This window comes from Oryza sativa, chromosome 1 (genome assembly GCF_034140825.1).
Source record: "Oryza sativa Japonica Group chromosome 1, ASM3414082v1".
Classification (NCBI taxonomy): Eukaryota; Viridiplantae; Streptophyta; class Magnoliopsida; order Poales; family Poaceae; genus Oryza; species Oryza sativa.
The window spans coordinates 25264013-25289936 of NC_089035.1; the positions used below are offsets into that span (position 1 = coordinate 25264013).

The window sequence follows — 25924 nt, forward strand, 5'->3', positions numbered from 1 at the left end:
GGTGTGTAAACTGTTGAAATCCTTGTATGGCCTTAAGCAAGCACCTAAGCAATGACATGAGAAGTTTGACACCACACTTACATCTGCTGGCTTTGTTGTGAACGAAGCTGACAAATGTGTGTACTATCGCTATGGTGGGGGAGAAGGAGTGATCTTGTGCTTATATGTCGATGACATATTGATCTTTGGGACCAGCCTCAATGTGATTGAGGAGGTCAAGGACTTTTTGTCCAAGAGTTTTGAAATGAAGGATTTGGGAGAGGCTGATGTTATTCTTAACATTAAGCTATTGAGAGGAGATGAGGGTGGGATTACACTTGTGCAATCCCACTATGTGGACAAGGTTTTGAGTCGCTTTGGATATAGTGACTGCAAGCCAGCTCCTACTCCTTATGATCCCAGCGTGCTATTAAGGAAAAACCGAAGAATAGCAAGGGATCAACTGAGATACTCCCAAATCATTGGTTCATTGATGTACTTGGTAAGTGCAACGAGGCCTGACATCTCATTTGCTGTAAGCAAGCTGAGCCGGTTTGTCTCAAATCCGGGAGATGATCATTGGCAGGCTCTGGAAAGAATAATGCGCTATCTAAAGGGCACTATGAGCTATGGAATTCACTATACCGGGTACCCAAAAGTACTGGAAAGGTATAGTGACTCAAACTGGATATCTGATGCTGATGAGATAAAAGCCATAAGTGGATATATGTTCACACTTGGAGGTGGCGCTGGTTCCTGGAAGTCTTGCAAGCAGACCATCTTAACGAGGTCAACAATGGAAGCAGAACTTACAGCACTAGATATTGCAACAGTTGAGGCCGAGTGGCTTCGTGAACTCCTGATGGATTTGCCGGTGGTTGAAAAACCAGTGCCAGCTATCCTAATGAACTGTGATAATCAAACAGTGATTATTAAAGTGAACAGTTCAAAGGACAACATGAAGTCATCTAGGCATATCAAGAGAAGACTGAAATCTGTCAGAAAGCAGAAAAACTCCGGAGTGATAGCATTGGACTATGTCCAAACGGCTAAAAATCTGGCAGATCAGTTTACCAAGGGGCTACCACGTAATGTGATAGACAGTGCATCGAGGGAAATGGGCTTGATACCGACCTAAGGTTGCATAATAGTGGAAACCTGTCCATTGTGATCGGAGATCCCGTGAATTTGGATGGCGAAACAAACTATTGTGTGGCTGAGAGAAGAGACCCTTGAAAAGGGCTCATTTTCATGATGTACTTCTCTTCTACTCTGCATGGTAGGATGGCTTATGCCTTAATGTGATCCGAGTGGCTTTTTCAAGCAGAGATGTTGACCTGCAGAACATCTCAAAAGGAACACAACTATATGAGTTCGACTGCTAGTCACAGTCTATGAGATTTGGACGATCTCTAGATACTCATGAAAGGGCCTAGAATTTGACTTATATGCTCCAAACAGAGGGGATGCAAATGGCAGCCCAGTACCAGTCAAGGGTTTGAGTGAAACCTGATCACACAAGACTGACAATTCAAGGCATAGTCCATTGTTCAGTGGTGGTCTGATGTAGCTCATTTCCTAGGTGGAAGTTCAACTTAACAGTCTCCACCAAAAGACTGATATATCAAACAGGCACAACTTTGAGAACATTTCTTATGAGCCATGAAATTTGGTGGGGATTGTTAGAATAAATGGGCTAGGCCCGATTTTTCTATTAAATCTCAAAGGCCCATAATAAATGTTAAGGATAATAATACCACCCTGGGAATTAAACGAGGAGTATCTCAACTTAAATAGGGAGTTATTGGAGGCTCCCTGTTGACCGGTTGAGGTGGGGATCGGAAAGTCACACGCGTGCGTGCTGAGCCGAGCCGGACGGGCGGGGGCATGGGCGAGGCGAGGTGTGGCGTGCAACGGATCAGAATTCAACCCCGAGATTGCCTCCGTAACGTGCAGGCGATTCAATACCCATTGATCGCGTCGTTACTGCGGCAACGGGCGGATCTCTCTCCTGCGCTATAAGGAAAGAGACAACCCGATCAGATCATCTTGGTTACTTTCTAAACTCTGGTGTTCTTCCTCCTCAGGAAAGAGGCAACCCGATCAGATCCTCTCGGTTACTTTCCAAACTCTGGTGTTCTTCCTCCTCCGCGCGCCGCCGCTGCCTGTGCTGCTACTGTTCTGCTTCCCCGGTTCTGATCGCTTGTGCGCACGAGAGATCGGAACGAGCAGGGCCTCCGGAACCACACATTCGCCTGAGATCTGCACCGGGTAGGCGGGTGATCAGGTTTTTGGGGAGTGCTTCCGCACAACTGCTCCTCGTCTTCGACTGTACGTCTGCATCACCCATGTATGCCGCTGCCGCACCTGGAGATGGCGCGCCAGGAGCTGGATCTAGCGCTGCGAACGACAACACCAACGGAGGCAGTTCTGCCTCACAATCAAGCGGAGGGACATTCACAAGATATAACCCCCTACTCTTACTGTTATTTTGGTTTTTGATATATCTGTTAGTCGCAATTTTATTGCGTTCTATGTATGATGATGATGCTTATTCTATCTTAAGCATGCTCCTGTTTATGTTTGATTTTATCAGTAGATCACCCCACATTGTTCATGCCATGATTATTGTCTTAATATTTTAAATTAAAATATGCTGATATATGACTATATTTCCAACAGTTGGTCGTCACCTTTCTGTACAAGGTGTACTGAATCCACTGGCTGGTGTTCGCGCACCTACAACCTCGGCAACAAGGGCGCATTCAACTCTGACTCCATGGGGAATAGCCTAATAGGGAATGGCCGGCCGAGACAGTCAGGAGTTCGATTGTCCTTGAGGGTTGATATTTGCTTGCAGAGTTTGCAGTTGATTTGTGTTTAGAAGGGAAGACAACCTCTTATGGTTGCGTATCATGTGGAATGATCTGCTCAATGTGGTGGTTTACTTGGGGGCAAATGTGGCCCGTGTTGCTCGTTGCCTCGCTGCATGAAGCCACACGACGGCGCTGCTCACGGGAGCTCGCGGCCATGGCGTCGCGAGAACTGCCGCCGCGCGCCGCGAATCCATCGCTCGATCGATGGGATCGATATGAATACGGGATCAGATTTTTCTAAGGACAAAATTGCCTCTTTCTTATAGGGATTACTATGTTAATATCACTTTTAATCTCCACCATCGATGTGCTTTAATTTCTGTGTCAGTTTTTATTTGAGGAGCATAGAATCACTTTCCATCATAATTGCATCCTATGTAAGGCCCCCTTTATTCAAAGGAAATTTATAGGAATTTTAGAGGATTTTATTCCTATAGAAATTTTTCCTACAAAGCCCTTTGAATTAAAGGAATGAACCCTATGAAATCCTATAAAATTCCTATGGAATGCCTCTTCCTATACTAGTTTTGGAGGAATTTTAACAAGAGGTAGAACCTCATGAAAAAAACGTTTGAGTCTTTATCTCTCCTCAAATTCCTATGTTTTTCCTGTAGTCCAATCAAACGGTCATTCCTACGTTATTCCTGTGTTTTGCAATCCTCTGTTTTACACTTACATTCCTGTCTGAATCTTATCTTATGTTTTTCCTATTCCTCCGTTTTTTTATTCATGTGATTCAAAGGGGCCCTAAGATACGAGGATAGTTGCACTGTTGCAGCATCCATCAGATAGAAACCCAAAAAAAAAAAAGGAAAAAAACAGTTAGATCATCCTTAATAAGTATTTTTTTTAGGAACAAAACCAACCACGTCCATGAAATAATTGATTAGAAAGAGACCTTTTGCAGAATTCTGAAACAGGAGCATCACCAAACTGTCCTGTTTGCACAGTGCGATCACCAATCGTGCAAGTATCTCATTCCCTCAAAAGAAAGGACAGACATTGGTTTACTAGGAACGGGCGATTCTAATAAATGAGAACATATATATCATATACACACAAATTTTCCGTTCACACCCCGTATACACAAATCAGTAAATGTCACATAAAATTATACTCCCTCCGTTTCAAAATGTTTGACACCGTTGACTTTTTAGTACGTGTTTGACCATTCGTCTTATTCAAAAAATTTAAGTAATTATTTATTCTTTTTATATCATTTGATTCATTGTTAAATATATTTTCATGTACACATTTAGTTTTACATATTTCACAAAAAAAAATTGAATATGACGAACGGTCAAACATGTGCTAAAAAGTCAACGGTGTCAAACATTTTGAAACAGAGGGAGTAGAAAAAATGAACACATACTTTCAATAGTTATACACTATCTATGAAATCTTATGTTCAAATACATTATAATTTAGTCGTAACAAAAAAGACAAAATTCTAACATATTTTTACTCTTTATTTTTTTGTTGCAACTAAAATATAATGAATTTGAATATAAGACTTTGTAGATATGTGTAATACTATTAAGATTACATGTCAGATTTTTTTTTTAGAATTTTTCGTGATATTTGATAGTTGATGTGCACGAGAAGTTTACGTATATGGGATATGTTCCTTAATAAATAGTGTATCTTTCTTAGGGTAGAAACCTGGGCTCTACATCCACATATGAATGTGTAAACATGAGTACATAAACTTCAAACTTTATAACTTAGGAACACAGGAAAACAAAAAAGGTAGAGGACTACCTAAGAAAAAACTAGAAGACTAAACTTATAATCTTAGTGCTGCGGGGAGTGGAGGGGCGGTGGTTGGAGGATGGCGTGCTTGGGCGCCCCCTGCCGATGGTGGGCTTATTCGGCCAGCGTGGCTGTTGATGAAAGTCCTCGTAGGGTTCTTGATCTGCTACTTCCGCTACATGTCCACCCGAGAGAGCCTCTTCTACCTACGCGCTACCAAGGGGGAGCTCCTAACCGCCGTCCACCTCATCGAGGCTGATCGCTGCACGCGTGAGTTCGATGTTGGCTAGGGTACCACCCGAACCGCACTCCGCTGTGCCACGGGGGGCCATGGACCATGCCGACATGGATGGCCTCGCCACGGCCATGCTCCCGCTCTCATTGTGGTCGCGGGAGATCGCTGGCCTTCTTTTCATGATGGACCGTCTCACTGGTACCACCGTCACCTCTTTGAGAAACCAAGGACCAAAATTCTCCTACGCAACTCATGGCGCTCGCTGCCTCATGCTGCTACCCACGCTGACTGCCTCGGCGTCCTTCCCTCTCGACATCGCCATCAATGGCGAGATGGCAAATCGAATGATGCACCAAGTCCCCAAAAAGCGTGCTCCTCAAACGCATAATGCCTTCTACCTAGATGCGCTCATGCTCCTCCCACATGCTGCGCTCTGTCACCGCAACCACCGCAGCATGGTGATGTTCGGCTACTGCTATAGCCCACCTCAACCCCGTCTCCAACATCATCCTCGAGCTGGACATGATCGGCACGATGACGCTAATCCACGCTGAGCGCTGCTCCTTCACCGGCCTTTTCACTAGGCTTCGCACTTTCGCTGGAGGGGATTTTGAAGAGGCGAGAAGAGAGCGGAGAAGGGGAGAGAGGAGGAAGAAAGTGCTAGCCACTAACATGTGGGGCTATATGGGTCTCACGCTGACTTAGCTTGTCACGTCAGCTAGAACCTGGTTATAATACTGCCTAGGATCTCAAATGATCTGGTTTTGTAAATTGAGAGATATGTTAGATCTGGTATTTTGGTTTAGGGATTAATTTCAGATTCGGTGACAAAATTGAGGGACCTAAAGTGAACTTAGATTATGCTGTGGGATCGTTTGTCTTGGGCCGGACCGCTTCGGGAGAGAAACCCAGGTGGGCCCCCCCTTAAACCACACGCACTCTCTCCCGAACCTCCGACCGGCTCCACCGGACCAGAGAGATTCGCCACCCGCCGGAGAAATGCCGCCACGGAGGCGAGATCGCCGGAGGCCCCGCGACCCCTCACCGGAGACCTCCCGTGCGAGCACTTCAGCCGCCTCCTCCTCGTCGGGGTCCCGCTTCCGTCCCGCCCTCCTCGCGCCTCTCCTCCTGCTGCTTCTGCTCCTCATCCTCGCCGCGCTTCACTTCTCCGGCCGTCTCTCCCTTCCCCGGCCTCAGGCGCCGCCGCAGAGGACACGCCTCTCCGTCCACGAGCGCGGGCTCGTCAGGCGCGACGTCTCCGCCAGCGAGATCCTCGCCGTAAGGGCCTAATCCGGTAACCCCCCTCTCGAGCCGATTCGTTCCAGCTGCATCACTGACGAGCTGCGTTTATCTGGACCGCCTGGTGCTGTCGCCCCTCGCTGCTGCAGGAGCACGCTACGGTCTCGGAGAACCGGTCGCGCCGCCACTTCCGCAACCCTGTCCTCGCCTATGTGACCCCCTGGTGCGTCATTTGTACATTTAGTTTAGGTGTACTCATTTTTAAATTTGCTTTCCACGATATAGGTTTTAACAGTAGTGCTTTCGAACTTGAATCATGAATGAACGAGTGAATGGTGCTCAAATGCTTATTTAGCCCGTGTTAATAGTGATTTCTCTCAGGCTATATATATACACCTAAAAGAAAAATCGACCATCAGGTTAAGATGGTGGCTCGCAGCATTCAACTAAGTAGAGAAAAATCCCCCCGAACGCAGCGCGTGACCAGGAACACTCAATCTCATCGGATAGAAGAGTTGAACGTGACATCTTGAAACCTCTATTTACTATTGAGAGCTCGAAATAGTTTGTGCAGATAATAGGAAATTAGACCTGATAAGGCATTATCTTATGAGGATATGTACGCTGTAAGCTGTTATAGAGTAAGTAGTGGAGAACGATGCTGTAGCCCAGTGGTAGGGAGCTACTAGGTGCTCTCTTTTGCTTGCGTTCGAGTCCCCTCAATGCCGGTTTTCTCACCATTTCTTCTCTCTTAATAATTGATGCTAAGTTCCTTATTAATATCGCATCCTTCAGCCTTGTTTCTCCACCTCTTTGTCTTGTCTCTGCGCTTGTCTGTTCTTTCGAAACTTTTACTCTTATACAAAGGTGTGCAATCCTTTTGCACATTCCCTAAAAAATGTAAGTGGTGACTAGGTCTGCAACATGTTTGCATGTTACTTTTTGATATTCATACCGTTTTAACCAAAAAATAGAGAGTTGCTATGGATACTTTGAAGAAGTAAAATAGTTGATTGCATCAACATAATTAATATCACATAATTCCTACTGAGGAAAGGGTGAGTGTTGGTAGCTGTGGCAAGATGTATTATCTAAATATATAAAATGTGAATGTTATGATTTTGAAAATTATACTCTTGTAATGATAACAGATCTAATTCTAGCTATAGATGAAATGGCTAGGACGGATAGTTGGCTTCAAATCATGAGTCTTTTGGATTCGTTGTTGCCATAAAGCTCAATTTCCTAATATTTTTCTACTTCACCTTTTTTTTCCCATCTATATGCATATTGTACAATCAAATGCTCTGTGATGCAGGAACTCTAAAGGTTATGACATGGCAAAGTTGTACAGCACAAAGTTTACTCACATATCACCTGTGTGGTATGACTTGAAGAGGTTTGTGGCTAACTTTTCATGGTACAATTTCCAATTATCATGTTTCCTCAAGCTTTTTGTCTAATGTGCAGCGATGGGAATAAGCTAGTTTTGGAAGGACAACATAATTTTGATGCCAAATGGGTCTCCGAACTTCAAAGTAATGGATCTTTGGTAAGCCATTTATTTTTCTTCCTTCCTCTTCCTTTATGTGGAGTTCGCTATTATTATGTTGGTGTAGGACATATTACACTACTACAGTTATAGTTACGAAGTATGATATTGGAAATTTTTATCACCTCAAGATTATGCGTAGATGTGTATAGTATAACCAAATAGTATAAATAACAATTTTCTATTGTGTACTTGGTTTATGAGTGAAAAATACATTAAAATATATTCTTTTAAAAAAATTATATGCCTGTTCTTTAGGTATTGCCTAGAGTTGTCTTAGAAGCATTCCCTGGGGTTGTACTAATGAAAAAGAAGCTAAGGGACAAAGCTATTGATCTAATTGTCAATGAATGCAGGTAAGTACCTATATTGTTGTATGTCCAGATATTGTTATAGTTATAATTGCCAGTTTGTCATCTGGCTGTCAGTGAATAGGGATAAGGGGTATGATGGTGTTGTGCTGGAATCCTGGTCAAGATGGGCTGTTTATGGAGTGTTAGATGATTCAGAGTTACGCAACAGGGTAAGTCATTTGCCATTATCAATCATCAATTTCCTTATTATTCTAATAAAGAGTTTTCCACGATCATGCTTGGCAATAGATGTTAGCATGTGCACTTGCAAAGTTTTGTTATTTACTACCTCCGTCCCAAAATGTTGCTACCTAGTACTACGAATCTGGACATGCCCCTGTCCAGATTCACAGTACCGGGTAATGTCACATCCACTCCTAGGCAGCAACATTTTGGGACAGAGTTAGTATGTGGTTTGAATTCTTTATCATGGCACGGAGTGACATGCCAAACCCAACAGGCAACATCAGCTTCTGCAGCAAACCCTAACCACTTGAAAATTGATGACAGAACCAACTCAGGGAAGATGATTTTTGTAACAAATATCTCATCGACAGTTAAAAGTCAATAATACCGAATAATAAAGAACGGACATAATACATCATAAAAGTAGCATGTGACAGGTGATTTTGGTGGACAAAATATATTGGTTTAGTGATTAAGTATAGAGTATAATAACTGTAACATTCTTACTTCCTTATAGCCCCCCCCCCCCAACCCACACACACACACACCTCTTTTTTGAAAAATAGCATTATTGACTTGAACGGTTTTCATAATTGGCATATGACAACTAAATATGTTAGAAACTTTGATGGTACTATGTACTATGAAACTAAATATGCTTTTAGAATGCATTTTCGAAACAACAATTGGAGTACTATGTACATCTGTACAAAGTCACTCTACCATTTCAAGTTGCACTCGTACCCCATTTTCCCTACATACCCATCCAAAGTAACTGAAATTTGCATTTGCAAGATAAAACTAGCGGCTGTGCATGGGTTTTGTAGTTTTTTTAAAAAATAATTTCATCATGTACACCTCTGTGTGTGTGAAACCTATTCAGCCTGTACGCTCAGTCCATGGCAACAAGGGCAGAACAACATGGGCAAAGGCCCAATTTCCTAACATTCTGGGTTTGATTGGTTTGCTATGTGGGAAAGGCCTGATACACTAAATCCGTTAGATAGTTACATTATTAATCAGCCGATCTTCGAGTGAAAATAAAATCTTTTTTTTTTGTGTGTGTGTGTGTGTTGGGGAGGGGGGGGTGGCAAGCTTCTGCTCATTTCCCACTCTCTCTGCCACTGCCTGAGTTTAAGAATAAACCCTTCTTAAATATGGTATCAAGGGAGCACTGCAGTTATTTCTTGATTACTTTATGACAAAAAATCTTAGCAGAAGAAAGAAAAGGGCCAAAAGGGGTGTGCTGTGGTGGGGCCGTGGGGGTGACTAGTAACTGCATTCTTTTTTTGCAGCATCTCTACAATGGTTGTTTAGTTGCACCTCATATTATCCTTTTTTTTGTGGTAACACCTCATAATGTTTTTGTTGTATGCTGCAGGCACTTCAATTTGTAAAGCATCTGGGGAAAACTTTGCCTTTGACCAGTTCAAATTTAAGTACGCATCACCATTTGAAGTTAATTTATGTTGTCCCTGCTCCACGAATGAAAGAGCTCAACAATCAAGAGTTCAGACCAGAAGATCTTCTGCAGTTGGCTGACTCAGTAGATGGTTTTTCTCTTATGACATATGACTTCTCAGGGCCACAAAACCCTGGCCCCAGTGCACCTTTGAGTTGGATACAGTATTCTTTAAAAACACTTCTCGCAGCGAAGGGGTCTGCTTCTCATGGGCATTCTCACATGATATTCCTTGGCATCAATTTTTATGGGAATGACTTTCTCCTTTCTAAAGGTATATGCGTATTCCTCATCTTTCACATCCTCGGTGCTGAAACGTAGAATAACCTTTTTGTGTAGCTGTGTGAATCAGAAAATTCACCCATGTTTCGTTTACACCGTGTTGCTTGAATTTCACTTGACTACTGACACATATCATGACATCATACTGGGTAAAGTCCAATCAGGTCATGATTTACTACACCATTGGTAGCATGTGGTACATTGTTTAATTACTCGATTTATCATGTGATTGATGCACACTTGGAATTTATCTCGAACCTGCATTTCAGACTATATATTTCTCAGGAATGTTTGTTTACAGGTGATGGTGGTAATGCTATCACTGGAAGGGATTTCATTTATTTACTTGATAAGTACAAGCCATCTTTGCAGTGGGATGAGAAAAGTTCAGAGCATTTTTTCGTCTATTCAGATAAAGGTTTGAGACATGCTGTATTCTACCCAACGCTGATGTCCCTTTCTTTACGTTTGGATGAAGCTCAAGATTGGGGAACAGGGCTTTCAATTTGGGAAATTGGGCAAGGTTTGGACTATTTTTTCGATGTTCTTTAGGAATATCTCACGTGTGTTCTTTTTATTTTGGGAGCAATGTCAGTTAGACCACAACTATTGCAAAGTATTACAAGGTCACCCGTGGACATTATTTGTTTAGCATCAAAACTGTCACTTCATAACTGATTACATCCTTCTGGGAAATGTTTCCAAACACCAAATTTCCCCTTCAGTGTACTGCTGCAAAATTTAGATTAAGTGATATGAGATTTTTCATCTTCTTTACAGAATAAACATGGTTGCTTGTTTACTTTAGTTACTTCACTTGGTAGTACTATACTGCCTCATTCCTTAAGCAAGTATGATGATGTTGGTCTGGTTTTGTTATTAGCACATCATGCTCTGTGTATATTAATGTAATACACTTTACATTTGGTACAGCAATCTTATAGTTATGCAACTGTGCAATTCCCATTATTGTGAGCCAGCTTGTGATGCAATTCTAATAGATCAAAGAACAATAAATAGTTATGGAATAAACACATTAATTTTGCATTCAGTTTTTCCTCCCCTTTTGCATCAGGCATAAGACTGAGGCAACACAATTTATCTAAATTATAGCCTACTTTTAGGGCCTAAATCCTTTTCTAAAAAAGTTTGCTTCTAAATTGTACGCTACTTTTAGGGCATACACCCTTTTTCCCCCCTTATGTATTCTGGTGCTTTACTGCCCAGAACATTTCTACCTCTTTTGCTGTTCTTCCAGGGATTCTTCCAGCTATAAGTTCCCACCTGCATAACTCCATACAAGGAGCAAAGTTAGGGAACTGCAAATAATGTATTTTTTTGAAACAGACATATGGGTTTCATGAATTTGCCAAACTTCTGAAACAATCATAGTACAAGCTAATAATGTAAAAATACAATTTGTCTTCATTTTCACTTGATGCACATTACAGATATGTAATATGTGTATTAGGATACCTGTTCCCAACAAGCCTGTGCATTCTGAAAACGAGATCTTCCTCTTCTTCCGTGAAATGAACAAAATTCTGTGCAGTGTTATTAACTTCTGCAAAATTTATTAAAAAAACTGGTCACCAAAATAAGCAAAATAACTCAGTAGCCAACCATCTCAAATATTTTGCAAACTACTAGCCTCCATTAGAATTTGCAATCTGCCCTGGTGGGGATTTATTCTTATGCTGGAAGCCTGGAAGTAAACAAAGCTGGAATATGCCTTATTCATTATGTTAATCTGTTCCTATTAGCTATCAGGACTGATGATAGGCAACTGATTATCAAGTTTGCATGTATACTTTCTTGCAGTTTATGTAGTTACAAAGTTCCTTGCTACTTTGTGAGTATGCTCTGACTATTACTTCCTGACTTCTCGTTTCTCTTTGTTTTCTCCATTGACATAATCAAGTAAAGCATCAAGATGCAGAATATGACAATATACAGGTTAAATGTCGCTAGGTATTAACTAAATGACACTTCTTCATTTGTTTCCTTATTGAACATGATGATAGGAATTAGGAAATGAAAAAGCTATATACCTATTGTTAAGAGAAGCAAAGGTGAAAAGGCTAACAGGAAACAAACAGAAATTCAAGATATGCAAACCTTTTGTTTCACAACCATCACTGGTTTTGGAATTCTTTCCCTGGCTACCACTGCTGCTATCCATTAGGCGTGAAAAACTCCAATGAAATGCCGAGTTGAGATCTTGTGCTAGCTAAGATCCTCAGACCCTTGTTATGACCTTATGTTTTCTAGGGCCCTTCTCTGGGTAAAGATGAGCAAAACTCTGGTTTTTAAAGAGATGGGAGTTGGTAGTCACCTTCTGATCTAGCTGTCCTGAGTACTGACTAATGCTGCTGGCTGTTGGATTTCCCCTAGTCTTCCATTGGCTCCCTTATCTGTGTGGATTGGCTTTCTTGCTCGTTCGCTCTCCTTCTCTCTCTCATTTATTTTGCCATTCTCTCTAGAGTGTACTCCCTCTGTCCCACAATAAGTTCATTTTGTCCCAAAATAAGTTAATTTTTGAGTAATCATTGCGTCGGAGTTTGTGAAAGTAGTGGATAAATGCATTGGGAGTATATAAAGAGAGGCATAATTGCATTGGGATTTGATAAAGTGAGGGTATTATAATCTTTTTGGTTTTGTATTGGTATGTGTGATATGGGTGAAAAATGAAATTATTTTGGGACGGAGGGAGTAGACTCAAGTTTTTTCCATTTAATTTTCACTGTGCCTTATTATCTAGACTGCTGTAGTGCCATGTTCCTAAGATTTTCTGATCTATTTAATACTAAAAATGGACAAGGCAAAATGATATACATGCAAGTTGTAACTTACATATAAATAAATTGTTTCTGCAAAGTATAAAATATCCTTCTGAAAATCATAGTCGACTTAGGTGGGCACCTAGGGCTGCATTTTTGTATACAGTTTACCCCGAAGGTTTTCCTTCAGGTGGAGATGTGGAGTGTTTGCTCTCACTTTGTTAAAATGGTAATGGCAACATGAGCAAACCTTCCTATCTCCATAAACCTGCATATGCAAATCCACATGAACCTCCACAGCATGCTTATACTAATACCTGTAAAGAAGCTCAAAGTCCTTACAAATTTGACTTTTCTTAATTTTAGCCTTCCATTTAGGATACAGAGGGTGTGTTTAGTTCCTGAAAAAAGTTGAAAGTTTGAAGAAAGTTGGGAGTTTGGAAAAAAAATTGGAAGTTTATGTGTGTAGGAAAGTTTTTGATGTGATATGATGTGATGGAAAGTTGGGAATAAGGGGGAAACTAAACACGGCCAGAATTGACATGCCTAATGGAGATACATTTACTACGGAATACCTGATGGGGATGGGATGAAATTTATTAGATTGTGACTAGGAAAACCCTGCGCCTCACCACCCAGCCAGCAGACACTAGTTTTGAACTATTCTTTTGAGACTTGGACTCCAAATTCAAACTTCCAATCTTGAGTTCGAAAATGGTGGTTGGTTTCTAGCTGGTAAGTGCTAACCTCTTCTTTGGAAACAGCATAGCTGTATTTCAAGGGGAGCCTTAAACCTTTTCTTTTAATGTTCATTCTTCAACAGAGTAGAAGCTAAAGTTGGTGTCTGTTGTTTCTGATAATAAGTGTCATGATAGATATGGAAGTTGGCAATGAACTCTTCATGAGCCCATGTATAAATCATCAAGTAAGCTGTTTTTGCTTTTCCATGTATATCCTAATTCATATATTTAGGGCACACCTACTACTTATAAGGTAGCTAGCATGTTCTCATCCACCACAACTCCCAAGCCTGTAGACAACCTGAACCTTGGTGGTGAACTTTCAACTCCTAAATATCAATTTCTCTTTAATATTGAAGATCAGAACAGATCCAATAAGATCATAGCAGCCATGAAGGCAGTAGCAGAATAGAAATATAAATGAATTAGCTGATTTTCGCCCTCACAGTTCAAGCTGGAAAAACTGGCTCCCAGCAGATAAACCAACAGGAATGGGAGATGGAAGAAAGGAAAGGATCACCCTGTGCATGGGTCCCCAGCCTGCGCAGCTACCATCCCTACCAGATAAAGGAAAAGATGTTAAGGTGTGTTATAAATGTTACAACAGATGTTTCTTCTTGTTTATCCCATCTGAGTTTTTTTATCAGCTTACCCACGCATCTGGTTGTGTATCAGGTGTAGTGCACCTACCAGATATTTAAATTCAAAACCTCACCCACGTATTCAGTGGGGGTCACTATAAAAGAAGGCATCCTTCCTTCTTTGAGCCCCACCCTGATCATATTTGTTAGATGTGCTTAACTTTGTTGTCCTGCTTCCAAATCTTGCCCCTTGTTATATTGTCTCCAAGTCCAATATTGTCACCAACCTCTTAGATTGTTCTTTACATGATATTTCTTTGTGTTAGTTAATATTTATGCTATTTGTGAGTAAGCTTGTCTTCTGGCCTCAAGGCTCAAGAGTTAAGACCATGAATTCTGACATTTGCTCCTTTTTTTTTTGGATAATTCCACCTTTTCTTTTTCTTTTTTCAGTTCATGGTCAAAGATTCTTATTTGAAAAAAAAAACATTATTGTCTAAGACTTTAATTCACTGGGCTAACGGAAGTAAACTCATAATGGCAATCTGATCCGCAGTAGCGTCACACGGCCACATTGTTAAATATACTTTCACAGTGCATATACTGTTGTGCTGCTCGGTAGTTTGTACTACTTCCTCAGTCCCATAATATATCAACGTGGTATTAGATAGTACACAACATAGTACTACGCCCTTCGCTGTACACCCTTGTCCAAATTTGTATTACGATATTATGTCTCATCTAGTACTAGGTTGTTATATTTATGGTTGTAGTTACATTTATGTATCACTCTCATCGACTAGAAACTATCTACGGATATGGAATTTAATACGGTCCATAAGTTTAACTGTTGCTTTTAGTTTATAATGGTACACAAACTTTGCCAATTTCATCTTAAGAGAAAAACTTAGCTCATTTGTTACTACCATTACTCAAGAGTCACCAGCAGCCAGGTGCCAGCTTTGTTCACAGTAGTCCAGTCCATTTTTTATAGATATATTTTTAAGACTCGGTAGTTACTAGTTACTCCATCCATTTCATAATATAAATCATTCTAGCATCGTCCACATTAACATCTATATGAATGTGGGCAATACTAGAATGACTTACATGTCTAAATTCATTAACATCTATATGAATATATACAATGCTAGAATAACTTACATTATGAAACGGAGGAAGTACGTAACATTTCCGTTCTGCATTCATCTATTGCATACATTTTATTTGCTTGCAAGTTGCCTTGTGCAACTATACAATTCTACTTACAGTGGATGGTCGGTGTACCAGTACGTTGATCAAATGTTGGCAATACGGGCACCAGTGTTGGCCTGGGAGCACCTGTATTGGTACCTCAACATCATCAGCCCAATGAAGGGTCTCAAGGTAAGTATGCTTGGTTGAAGTTAAATTTGATACTATGAAAATTGATTTACTGACAATCTAAAAGATATAATTTACTGACGATTTTCTCCCCCCTACACACCTGGAAAGTTCTTTTGCCGATCATTGTTGTCCGTCTGATGTGTGTCCGAGCCTCCTTGCAATTATACCGTTTGTGGACGTCTGGTGGATAGCGTTCATCCTCAATCATTCATTCTGCTACGGTGCTACCGGCCTATTGGAACTAGGTTTTTTTTTTGTTGGTACTAAGGTAGTCTTTGGATCCAGTCCAGGGACTAAATTTTAGTCCATGTTACATCGGATGTTTGAACACTACTTAGATGTATTAAACGTAGACTAATAATAAAACTAATTGTATAAATGAAAGCTAATTCGTGAGACAATTTTTTTAAGCCTAATTAATTCATAATTAGCACATGTTTACTGTAGCATCAGATAGGTTAATCATGGATTAATTAGACTCAATATATTCGTCTCGCGAATTAGTCTAGGGTTATAGTATGTGTTTTCTCATTAGTCTACGTTTAATACTTCTAATTAGTGTCCAAATATCCGATATAACAGGGACTAAAATTTAGGTCCACACACCACCAAAGATGGAGTAACGCTGTTTGGTCGTAGTCGTGTCTGCTGTTAACCTGATGCTGTCACGCCTGATACCTCCAGTTCAGCTGTTGTTTTTCCCCTGTATACGCAAGGGGGTTGCGCATCTCTTCTGTACAGTAGCAGTACTAAGAGGGTGTTAGATTCAGGGCGTAAAGTTTTAGCGTGTCACATCGGGTATTATATATAGGGTGTCGCATAGGGTGTTGGACCATAGTCACAAAGTTCCTGGATAGATGGGATCGAGGAACGGGGTCGAGGAACGTGATCCGCTACTTGCGAGAGGTTTTTACAAGGTGGGGACGAAAATGACCCCGCGTTTTCGGGACGGGGACGGCGTTCCCGGGTCGAGGATCGCTGCCACCGACCCCGTTTCCTGTGACTATGGTACTTGGGACAGTAATAAAAAAACTAATTACAGTATCCGTCAGTAAACCGCAAGACGAATTTATTAAACCTAATTAATCTATCATTAGCATATGTTTACTGTAGCACCACATTGTCAAATCATGGAGTAATTACACTTAAAAGGTTTGTCTCGCAAAGTAGTCGCAATCTATGCAATTAGTTTTTTTAGTCTATATTTAATACTTCATACAGGTGTTCAAACATTCGATGTGACAGGGTGTAAAATTTTAAGGTAGGATCTAAACAGCGTGATACCGTGCCGTCAGGCAATTACAACAGCAACCCAGCAGCAGATGAACAAGAAGAGAAATTATATGAAAGCTATTCCCTCCTTTAAAAAAAAAACTCAATCTAAACGGGATATGATCCTTCATAGTATAATGAATCTAGATAATCTTCTGGTCAGATTCGTTGTGTTAGAAGGATTACATCCCTTCTAGGTTTTTTTTTTTTTTTTTGAAGAGTGAGCACTATCTGACAGCCAGAATTGAACTGACTAAACAGAAAAGCAAAGGACTCCACTCGAGAGATATCAGATGTTCACTGTTTGCTCCACTGTGCACCAAATCCTCGCCTCCTTCTGCCAGGTTGGCTGCTGGTAGCTGAAACACTGCATTGTCCCTCTCCTTCCAGATCACCCAAGCCACTGAAATTAGCAAGGTGTTGTCTTGAGGCCTGATACGTCCAGTTCTGGTTGACCTGGTCCCTATGTCAGCTGTTAACCTGACGCTATTAGGCCTGATACGTCCTGTTCTGGGTCCGGGTGTCCCCGGCATGGCCATGTGATCCGAGGGGGACGCTTGCAATCTTTCAGGGGGGAGAGCATTGTAACCTCGCGGCCACATCCCACATCAATGTTTTATTGTGCAGTAGTAGCTGTCGAGTTATATCATCATGCATTCATTACCCATCATCTGCTCTGAATGGTACGTTCCCATCAGCCTCAAACTGTCAAATTGCCTTAATAAGCTTAATCGTTTCTCCTACAAAGAATCAGTTGGTGCTAAAATTTAAATTCTAAGACATAATTTTGAAGTAAAATTTTAGGGTATTTTCAATGTAGTTTCTTTTTTCAGCATTTATTTTTAAATCGCATGAACGCATATGTAAAAATTAACTATATTTTTTTCTAGTAAACTATAGTATATATATGGGAGACATCGAAGTAGGGGCAAGAACGAAATTGTCCCATACTCCCTCCATCCTAAATTATAAGGCTCAACCACTACTAACACAAAGACCAAGAAAGAATTTAATCACCTCCTTGATTGAATTGCATCCATACATGCAAGCAATGTGATTGGAAGACTTAATGGTACATGAATTAAAATAAATCAAATTTAAAGAATCAAGAGGTGATAGTAAATGTATTCATGCATGCATGCTTTATATTATAAGACATGGAAAAAAAGTGGTTGTTCCTTATATTTTATGATAGGGGGAGCAGTATATAATCAGCTCTTTGATAATTGATGAGGGTGAATTTGGTCCATTAGGCCCACCAAAGCACCAACCCGTGGCTGCACCCGACAATCTAGTGGCTTCTGCAAAACGTTGCATGGCATTCAGTTCCTATCTTTCTTTCTGGAACCAGTAGCAATCGCCTGGTCACACACGATCACATCGTGCATCTTGATGCGATACGAGGACCGGTTCGCAACATCCATATAGGAGTAATGGATAAGCCTAAAAGCATCAGTTACATCACCCTTGAGGGCCAATTTAATGATGGACCAAAACCATTAAAACCAACCACGTGCACGACAGTATAATTGAAAGAGATCTTGCAGAATTCTTTAACATTGATAAGCAATCCACTTAAATGCTTGTTTGCACAACTTGGGAGCTGGGAATCCCCCAAGGCCCCAGTTCCAACCAGAAAAAAAAGATATGCAACCCTAGTGAGACACATTGCAGTCAAGCACAGCTTGTTCATGCCAAACTCCATTCAGGTTAGCCTGCCATAGCTTAACCATGCCATCACCTCCGGTCGATGCGAGTGTCATACCGCCCATGTCCCATTCCAGTTGCAGGACCTAGTAAGGTGTGAAAAACAAGCATGTGTACCGAATAATCAGTAAAAATTACACTAGGACCAGTCCTCTTCAACTATACTGTAATTTCTCAAGGAGCCTCATGAACAAAAGACATTCTCCAGAAAGCCCATGTAATACAGCCAATAACTACTGCACAAAGACAAGACAAGTTTATTGTACCTCCCCATCATGGCCAGAAAGTACAGCCACATTCTCAGTTGACAGGCTGCCGTCAGATTCAGCGCTTAAGCCTATATGCCAGATTGCGATTCCTTTACATGTCGCAACTGCTATGATCTCATATGGTCTGAAACACATTATGTGAAAATAATTAGCAGAGCATATTAGGATGGTAAAAACAAACCCCTATGCCCATGGGAGATTGAAACACTATCTGAATATGATGCTCTACCAGGGCTCTTATAAGCATGGTCATGATGGACCAATTGCCATACTTTTTCGAAGCCCAGCCCAAGGTCACCCAACCATCAATTAGCCTTTAGTTTTGCATGCTGACTATGTTTATATGTTCCACGTGCCATCATGTACATACTAACTATAGCTTATTCGAACCCCCAAATCTGTTCACCATTTTCATTTTCATTCTCAACAGCTCAAAATTCCAAAATATATCATTTTACTTGTCTCCCAGATTGCTACATTATTATAGAGGCAGAGGACACAATGTTGAATACTAAACCAAACGCAGCAAGTGTCAGACAACATAATATATCTAAATTATGGCAAAAGAACAGGAAATGTATTCGACTAATAATCTTCTACATAGTGTGTATTTGAACATGTCAAAATTTACTTGCCTGATTCCATAGTTGCTACGAGCTGCAACATTTTTACACGACAGAAACAACAATGAACACCATAAGTGGCTCAAGCATAAGTCAATCACCCTCATCCAATGACAATTTCATCTTAAGAAACCAGTTATTTGTTATAGAAGTTAAGCAACTAAATGATGCTAATATCAGCAGTGAACACAAAACATTCAAAACACAATACATATTGAAAAATTAAGGCATGTCAACTGTTATGCTTGCTGAAGAAAGGAACAACCTGCCGATGTTAGGAGCCCATGCTACAGCATGCACTATATCCCCCTTATCCTGAGGTGAGCCAAGCTCAACAAGGGGGAGCCAACGCTGGTGAGCTTCTTCGAACTCCCAAATCTGTTCACCATTTTCATTATTTTATTAGAATAGTGTCAGAAACAGACGACAGCTCATGAACTAGGCAAAAGAAAAACTGATTACTCACTAAATACAAAACCAAATCTACTTCATGCAAGGTTTCAGTAATACTTTTTACAGATTTAAACCTACAATGATCTCCCGAATTACTACTACTATTTATTTCCTCCAAATGCAGAAGAGATAAAATAGTGGTTTGCTTTTCTACTTCTTGGTTATCTATTCTCTATTTTACTTAAAATGTTAGTAGTGGTGGTGTCCATTCCCACACCACACCTACCACTAACATCTGGGTCCCACAATCTATACTATTACACCACCTTTTAACAAGTCCTCCATTTCACTATTAGCTCCCCCCAAATTTCAAAATCACCTATTACTTGTTCAATAAGAAAAATCATAGTATTACTTAGACTAAATAAGTGCTTATTAATTGATTTAATAAGCTAGAAACTCAATTTGTTTTCCGCTGCAATGCACGGGCTCTAGGCTAGTAAGTAGTAAATATAGAAGGTAAATTTGAGCATATGAAAGAAAATTTAATGCATGGAAGATCTCTATGCAAAAGAACAATTACTTTATGCTTTATTTAGTATGCATAAACAGATGTACTACAGAAGAACGATGTTGATAGGAAATAATAAGTTCTGTCCTGCTGCTACCTGCTGGAATGGAGTCACTGTAATTTATGCAGACAATAATGAAATAAAAATAGTACTACACTAAATTCCACGTACCTTACAAGAGTTGAAATTTGGAGAGTCTGAATTGAAACCAATAGCAAAACTAGCCTGCTGACTTTCACCTCTTCTTGGACTCCATGCAATTGATGCAGAAGTACATGCTGGCTTCCCAGATCGGGAAACAGGATCTGTAATGTTCTGGAACTCCGCCTGAAATGTTGTTATTACTTAGTAATTGCTATTGTTAAACAGATCAGATGACTATAGCACTATTCAATGGAAGAAATGGGTTTGCTAGTTTAGATTAGCAAGGAATATATAGGAACCAAACTAAATGATTGAGAACATTGGTAAATGTGAACAGAAGTTAGATAAACCTGAAGCTGCCACTTGTCTAATTCCAACGAGTCCAAGAGCTCATAAACCTTCACTTGGCCATCTGAGTATGCAGTAACCTGTGGAGACCAACAGAAGTTACTACTTACTACCAACGAATGAGGTACACACACAACATATCATATGTGGACACCAATACAAAAGTTTCGATACACAGACAACCTGCAGAACAGTCAAAGCAAAATAACATTTAATTGCATAAATATGAGTTGTTGCTGGCTAGTCACTATTGGTTGTTTCTAGTTAACATTTCTAGACTTTTGTGCTGCTTAACAAACTTTCATATGCTCATTAACATAGCTCCATTGTGGCATTGCCTTCATCTACTGTAATTTAATCTGATGTACAAGGTGCAGAGAGTACTTTCAGCAAGTCTGAACCATCTACAGAAATTTCGTGATTTATAATGAATGCCATTTCTCCCAAATAAAGAAAAATAAAAAATGGTTCTATTGGCATGAAAAAGGTGTGAATTGGAGTTGCAAACACAAATTCAGATGTTAGAGCTTACCATTTTTAGACTAGACAGTTGTAATCCAAACTGTACGTGTAGTATGTGAGAATTGCCACTCTCAAATACTTTACATTTCCTCCAGGTTGGAAGTTGATCATCTGTCAAAGGAAAATTTGAGTTTGACTGCCATTTCCATATAAAGAAAATAACAAGGAATGCAGTACAGCATGAAATAAAACGTTTTCTTTTCTGAAAGAAAATAACAAAAGAGTTGTGATAAATATAGTATATGTTTAACTGAAATATGTACCATTAAGAGAATTTAGCAACATTTATTTTATTACTTTGTTAATCAAATAAGTATTTTACACAAACCATTTAATATTTCTCATTTGAATTTTCATAAGAACATGTGCATTAAGTGAATTTCAGGTAAACTCACTAGAGCTTTAGGAGAACTTGATGTCGCTATACTGGTTTAGATATATTGTTGGTTGCACTACAAATAACATATCATTAAAAGAAACTGTCCATTCTGACTCCCCTGAAAGTTTCCCCGTTGGAGTACTTAAACACCTAAACCTTTTTTTTGTTCTAAGTCTTGCTTCATCCCTCTGAACTACTAAAACCACATCATTTCACTCACTAGTGACATTTTCTTTGTTTCTCCTCATACAAGAAGTGTCTTCAAGTTAAAATTTTGTGGAAAGGTAGATGATAATGAATGCTATGTTACAAAATATTTCAAAACTTTTAATGGCCATTTCCATAGGTTGGGAGAACCTAATATTTCAAAACAAAACAAAAGAGAATCTGCAATATTCTAGAAAAAAGAGGTCACGATGTACATGATAAATCAAAATATCATAAGAAAAGTGCTTGAAATCCAATACCCAAGTACAAACAAAATTAAAACCATGGAAGTAGCAGGAACAATAACAATATTCTACTCTGTATCAGCCACATACATTTTGATGGCCAAAGGCAAGTTGAGTTAGCTATATAGACTGTAACAGTAAGTACATAAAAATCAATGGTTCCCAACTTCCCATGTGGCCTTTAACATCACTTGGATAAGTTATTGTTCAGATTTTTCAATATAAAGAACTAAGAAAAGGAAACTCTCTCTCCACCGCAAAGTAGACCAAAACACAACTTAAAAGGCATAAGAACAACTAACCTTCACTGACCTCCTCCCACAAAGATAGCGTCCCATCAGCACAAACACAAGCTATAGCATCCCCATAGTCCGGAGGAAGCCACACGATATTCAGGATCGCATGCTTGTGGGCCTGACTCAACACCATAACGAACCCAGGTCAAACAAATGGATGTGGTAACAGAAACCACAGAGCAAACACAAGAGATATCAAACAGAAACATGCAATGGATAACACAGCAACAATCATTTACCGTTCCATTTCCTTCAGTACAACATCTCCTGATAATTTCCAGAACAATCACCAATTCAACCTCACGACTCTAGCAATACACATGTATTTACTGTTCTAGTTTGGCACACTAATAATACAAACACACTAAAATGTCCTGGTATATCTTGTGTTTGGTTGAAAGTAGACTAATTTTCTGCACTAAAGAACAAGAGCCCTGCATTATTTACTAGTACTAAATACACATCCATGACGAATTTTCCTATGCAGGTATGCGTACAAGCAGAATCCTGATACACTAACAAAAAGCCCTAAGCTTTGCACCAATACCAACTACGCTTCGAAGCTCAAGAGCGAGAAAGGGGCAGGTTCCTGGTGGGGTTGAAGATACTCAGGGTTTAAGGCGGGGGGAGGATTCTGGTTTCGGTGGTAAACCTGACCTGCCACTTGGAGGAAGGCGACGGCTGGGACTGGGAGTCGTAGACGGAGACGAAGCCGTCGACGGCGCCGGCGGCGAGGCGGCGGCCGCAGTGGTTCCAGCCTACGCACGCCGCGCCGGCCCCCAGCTCCGCCACCTGCCGCTCCGCCATTCCTCCCTGAGATGAGATGCCCTCGCCTACGGTGGCGGCGGCGGCGAGAGCACGCAGCCTGCTCGGAGGTGGGTTTGTTGGAGGAGAGAACGAGACGCGGCGGCCCAGGTGGGTTGGGTGTACGGACACTGGTCCGTTCCGTTTGCTAGGTGGGTTGGTCTGTCTTTACGTGTTCATCAACTTTGGGGTGGTAGTTTAGTTTAGTTGGGCTGTAATGTGGGCTTATATTTTGGTAATTTGCATTATTATTATTATTAACAAAACTGTTACTCGTTGTCTTTTCTAAGGTACTCTTTGGCGCTGATCGGTAATGCTGCACGTTCATTTTATACGGCTGTAACAGGACGCCCAGCTTGCTAGCTGCAGCTGCCAACACAAACGATCAAAGTCTCTGTTTATGCTTATGAGTCTGAGCCGAAAAGTCTAATATAAATAAACAAACAGTTTATTTTTTAGTATTTTAATGCTATAAGTCACTCTTACATTGTTAATCCAAGTGTTATTAACAGCTTTATGACCTTATCTTACAGTCTCTGGTTTCAGTTCTAACTCAAGAGAATCGATTCCTAAATCCCCATGCTTCAATTTTCCTCAAGTAAAAGAAAACAGAGGCAGCTACCATAGGGAGGCGCATCAAGTGTGTTGTACCAACCGGGATAAACAGCTTTATTTTCCCTAAAACAACCTGCACGTCAGCTACATTACCGTTCCGGCTCAACTAAAATGGGCCACAATGTGACAAATACGGTTTAGGCCCCTACTAATTGAGCCCCATTCCTGAGCTATATGGGCCAGAATATATATGGGCCCCTTCGAACATGACGTCACCACGCTGCCCTGCAAACCGTCACCCCACTCGCCCCCCATCGACTTCGTACCAGACCGTCACCGCCGCCTTCGATCCCTCGCCTCGCCTCGCCTCGCGTCGCGCGCATGGCGAGAACTCCGGTGGCAGCGGAGTCCGGCTCCGACCTCCGTTTCGGCTTGCTCGAGGAAGGCCGGCCGCATCCCCCGGTCGTCGCGGCCGCGGCGGCGGCGCTCGTGGGCGGAGCGCAGCGGCGCCGCAACTCGACGCCTCCATGGCTGCACGCGCTTAGGGTAACTGCATTCGTCAACCCCTGTTTTCTTCAGATTTCTCCCCGTCCAAATCCGTCTGATCTAGTTTCTTTCGTTCTTCCCAGTTGTTCTGCATCATCGCCGCCACCGCGATGGTGGCCGTCTTCGCCGCGTGGGTTTTCCCCCGGTGCAAGGGCAAGCAGGACGTGCTCCTGTGCGTCGTCGCCCTAGCCGGTGCCGTGTTCACCGGGCCGATCCTGGGGTTTCTGCTGACGACGTGCGCCGCCGACGCTGACGACCACGAGGCGGCCGCGCGCGTCGCCTCGCGCTACACCAGGTGCGAGGAGAACGTGGGACGATCCGTCATCCTGGCCGTTGCGCTGCTGGGCCTCTACGCCATCTACCTCGCCGCCGTGAGCTGCGGCGGAGAAGTCGACAGGTTCCTGCTGGCGGCTTACTACGGCGTGATGGGCGTCGGGGTGATCGTTGGGCACTCCGTTTCGTGGATCATGGTAAATGCCAATTGCTTTTTCTCGGTGGTTGCAATTGGTTTTTGATTCGACAATGATCGTAGGTTAATGAAAAATGTGTTCTGAATTCAATCTCGCAGGGATGCTTTCTGCGCCGCGATTAGAGATGGAGAGCAGTGGATCATGGTATGTCAATTATTTGCTTTCTCGGCAACCGCAATTGGTTTGATTCGACGATGATCGTTGGGTAATGAAACACTGGTTTTGAATTCAATGTCACAAGGATGCTTTCTAGCTATGCTGTGATTAGAGATGGAGAGCAGTATTAGGATAGATACATCGGTCCTATGGATACTCAGTTTTTTATTCTCGTCATTAATGGAGAATATATGGCACCTTAATTACTGTCTACGGATTGCTTTTAATCAGAGCAGCTTGGCATAGATAATGAGATGAGGAACTGCTTTGTTGTTCACTTGTTCTTCTTCCATTCTACCAATGCAAGATTACTTAAGCATGCGTTCTACCGTTTCTATTACTACTTGTTCCACTGTTCTGTAATGCAATGCTAGTTCCACTGTTCGGTAATGCAATGGTAAGAAGAAAGCTTGCAATTTTGTGCAATTAGAGCTAACAGTTTTGTTTCAGACCATAATAATAAGTATCTTAAACATCTGAGCATCTCTTGCATCATGTGGCTGAACCGAATACACATTATATTAGAACTTTATTTGTCTGGAGAGTGAAATGCTTCTTTCTCAGTTTATAGAAGTGATTAAATTCATAATCTCGCACCGGAGGAAGAGTCGTTAGATCATACTGATCACCTTAGTATGGTCGATACAAGCAGATTTAACAAATCTAATAGGCATATGCACATTCTTTTTAATTCCCATCATTGATGGAGCATTATACGTTACTGTTGCTTTTAATAATAGGAGGTTTTTTTAGTTGGCACAAAGATGAGATGACGAACCGGACTGTTATTCTTGTATTTACCCGTGGAAAATTGCTTAAGTTCATGTTCTGCCTTTTTATGGAGTCCGTGTCGCCGCCCCTCCCCCGCCGCCGCGTCGCTCGTCGCCGGCTACCGACACCCTCCTCCTCTCCCGCCTCGCACTGCTGGCCTTGCAGAGAAGGGAGGGAGAGAGAGAGAGATGAGGAAGGGAGAGAAGAAGGGAAAAGAGAGAGAGAGGAGGCTGATGTGGCCA

At 41.3% G+C, this 25924-nt stretch overlaps 3 protein-coding genes, 2 long non-coding RNA genes and 1 other non-coding gene across 9 annotated transcripts; 4 read left to right on the plus strand and 2 right to left on the minus strand.

Moving 5' to 3' along the window:
* Nucleotides 1-5797: 5797 nt before the first annotated feature.
* LOC4326620 (uncharacterized) lies at nt 5798-10702 on the plus strand. Its single transcript, XM_015766463.3, has 8 exons — nt 5798-6120; nt 6231-6304; nt 7400-7480; nt 7552-7633; nt 7892-7989; nt 8069-8156; nt 9554-9908; nt 10218-10702. Exons 1-8 carry the CDS (start codon nt 5842-5844, stop codon nt 10466-10468), a joined length of 1308 nt encoding a protein of 435 aa, XP_015621949.1. The 5' UTR covers nt 5798-5841; the 3' UTR covers nt 10469-10702.
* LOC107278244 (uncharacterized) lies at nt 10222-12051 on the minus strand. The gene is made up of 4 exons (XR_010741933.1): nt 12035-12051; nt 11393-11480; nt 11155-11200; nt 10222-10648 (listed from the first exon to the last, which is right to left on the minus strand). It is a non-coding gene; the product is annotated as an uncharacterized protein (transcript).
* Nucleotides 12052-13888: 1837 nt separating this feature from the next.
* Nucleotides 13889-23003, plus strand: LOC136356913 (uncharacterized). 2 transcript variants are annotated; one of them, XR_010741936.1, is made up of 3 exons: nt 13889-14020; nt 15308-15403; nt 22868-23003. It is a non-coding gene; the product is annotated as an uncharacterized lncRNA (long non-coding RNA). The 2 variants fall into 2 exon arrangements; XR_010741935.1 differs by lacking the exon at nt 22868-23003 and adding an exon at nt 15512-15645.
* On the minus strand, nt 18202-23232 carry LOC4326622 (protein SEH1). Its single transcript, XM_015766348.3, has 8 exons — nt 23038-23232; nt 22387-22498; nt 21264-21364; nt 20734-20811; nt 20411-20566; nt 19540-19652; nt 18649-18775; nt 18202-18468 (listed from the first exon to the last, which is right to left on the minus strand). The coding sequence occupies exons 1-8, from the start codon at nt 23185-23187 to the stop codon at nt 18331-18333; spliced, it is 975 nt and encodes a 324-aa protein (XP_015621834.1). The 5' UTR covers nt 23188-23232; the 3' UTR covers nt 18202-18330.
* LOC136356912 (uncharacterized) lies at nt 23200-23642 on the plus strand. Its single transcript, XR_010741934.1, has 2 exons — nt 23200-23336; nt 23475-23642. It is a non-coding gene; the product is annotated as an uncharacterized lncRNA (long non-coding RNA).
* Nucleotides 23643-24019: 377 nt separating this feature from the next.
* On the plus strand, nt 24020-25894 carry LOC107276505 (uncharacterized). 3 transcript variants are annotated; one of them, XM_066311476.1, is made up of 4 exons: nt 24020-24285; nt 24369-24755; nt 24854-24899; nt 25756-25894. In XM_066311476.1, exons 1-3 carry the CDS (start codon nt 24121-24123, stop codon nt 24875-24877), a joined length of 576 nt encoding a protein of 191 aa, XP_066167573.1. In that variant the 5' UTR covers nt 24020-24120; the 3' UTR covers nt 24878-24899; nt 25756-25894. The 3 variants fall into 3 exon arrangements, with proteins under 3 accessions (XP_066167573.1, XP_066167578.1, XP_015629911.1); XM_066311481.1 differs by lacking the exon at nt 25756-25894 and adding an exon at nt 24997-25230; XM_015774425.3 differs by lacking the exon at nt 25756-25894 and having other exon boundaries at nt 24854-25230.
* Nucleotides 25895-25924: the final 30 nt, after the last annotated feature.

Bases quoted from the DNA above. Each gene is read 5' to 3' on its own strand.
- LOC4326620 (XM_015766463.3), top strand. From the start codon at position 5,842: ATGCCGCCACGGAGGCGAGATCGCCGGAGGCCCCGCGACCCCTCACCG. The intron at 6,121-6,230 runs GTAAGGGCCTAA...TCGCTGCTGCAG, and splicing joins CCGCCAGCGAGATCCTCGCC to GAGCACGCTACGGTCTCGGA. The intron at 7,634-7,891 runs GTAAGCCATTTA...CCTGTTCTTTAG, and splicing joins TTCAAAGTAATGGATCTTTG to GTATTGCCTAGAGTTGTCTT.
- LOC4326622 (XM_015766348.3), bottom strand. From the start codon at position 23,187: ATGGCGGAGCGGCAGGTGGCGGAGCTGGGGGCCGGCGCGGCGTGCGTA. The intron at 18,776-19,539 runs GTTGTTCCTTTC...AATGTGTTTCAG, and splicing joins TGGGCTCCTAACATCGGCAG to ACCATATGAGATCATAGCAG. The intron at 18,469-18,648 runs GTACAATAAACT...ACACCTTACTAG, and splicing joins TTTCTGGCCATGATGGGGAG to GTCCTGCAACTGGAATGGGA.
- LOC107276505 (XM_066311476.1), top strand. From the start codon at position 24,121: ATGGCGAGAACTCCGGTGGCAGCGGAGTCCGGCTCCGACCTCCGTTTC. The intron at 24,286-24,368 runs GTAACTGCATTC...CGTTCTTCCCAG, and splicing joins CATGGCTGCACGCGCTTAGG to TTGTTCTGCATCATCGCCGC. The intron at 24,756-24,853 runs GTAAATGCCAAT...TCAATCTCGCAG, and splicing joins ACTCCGTTTCGTGGATCATG to GGATGCTTTCTGCGCCGCGA.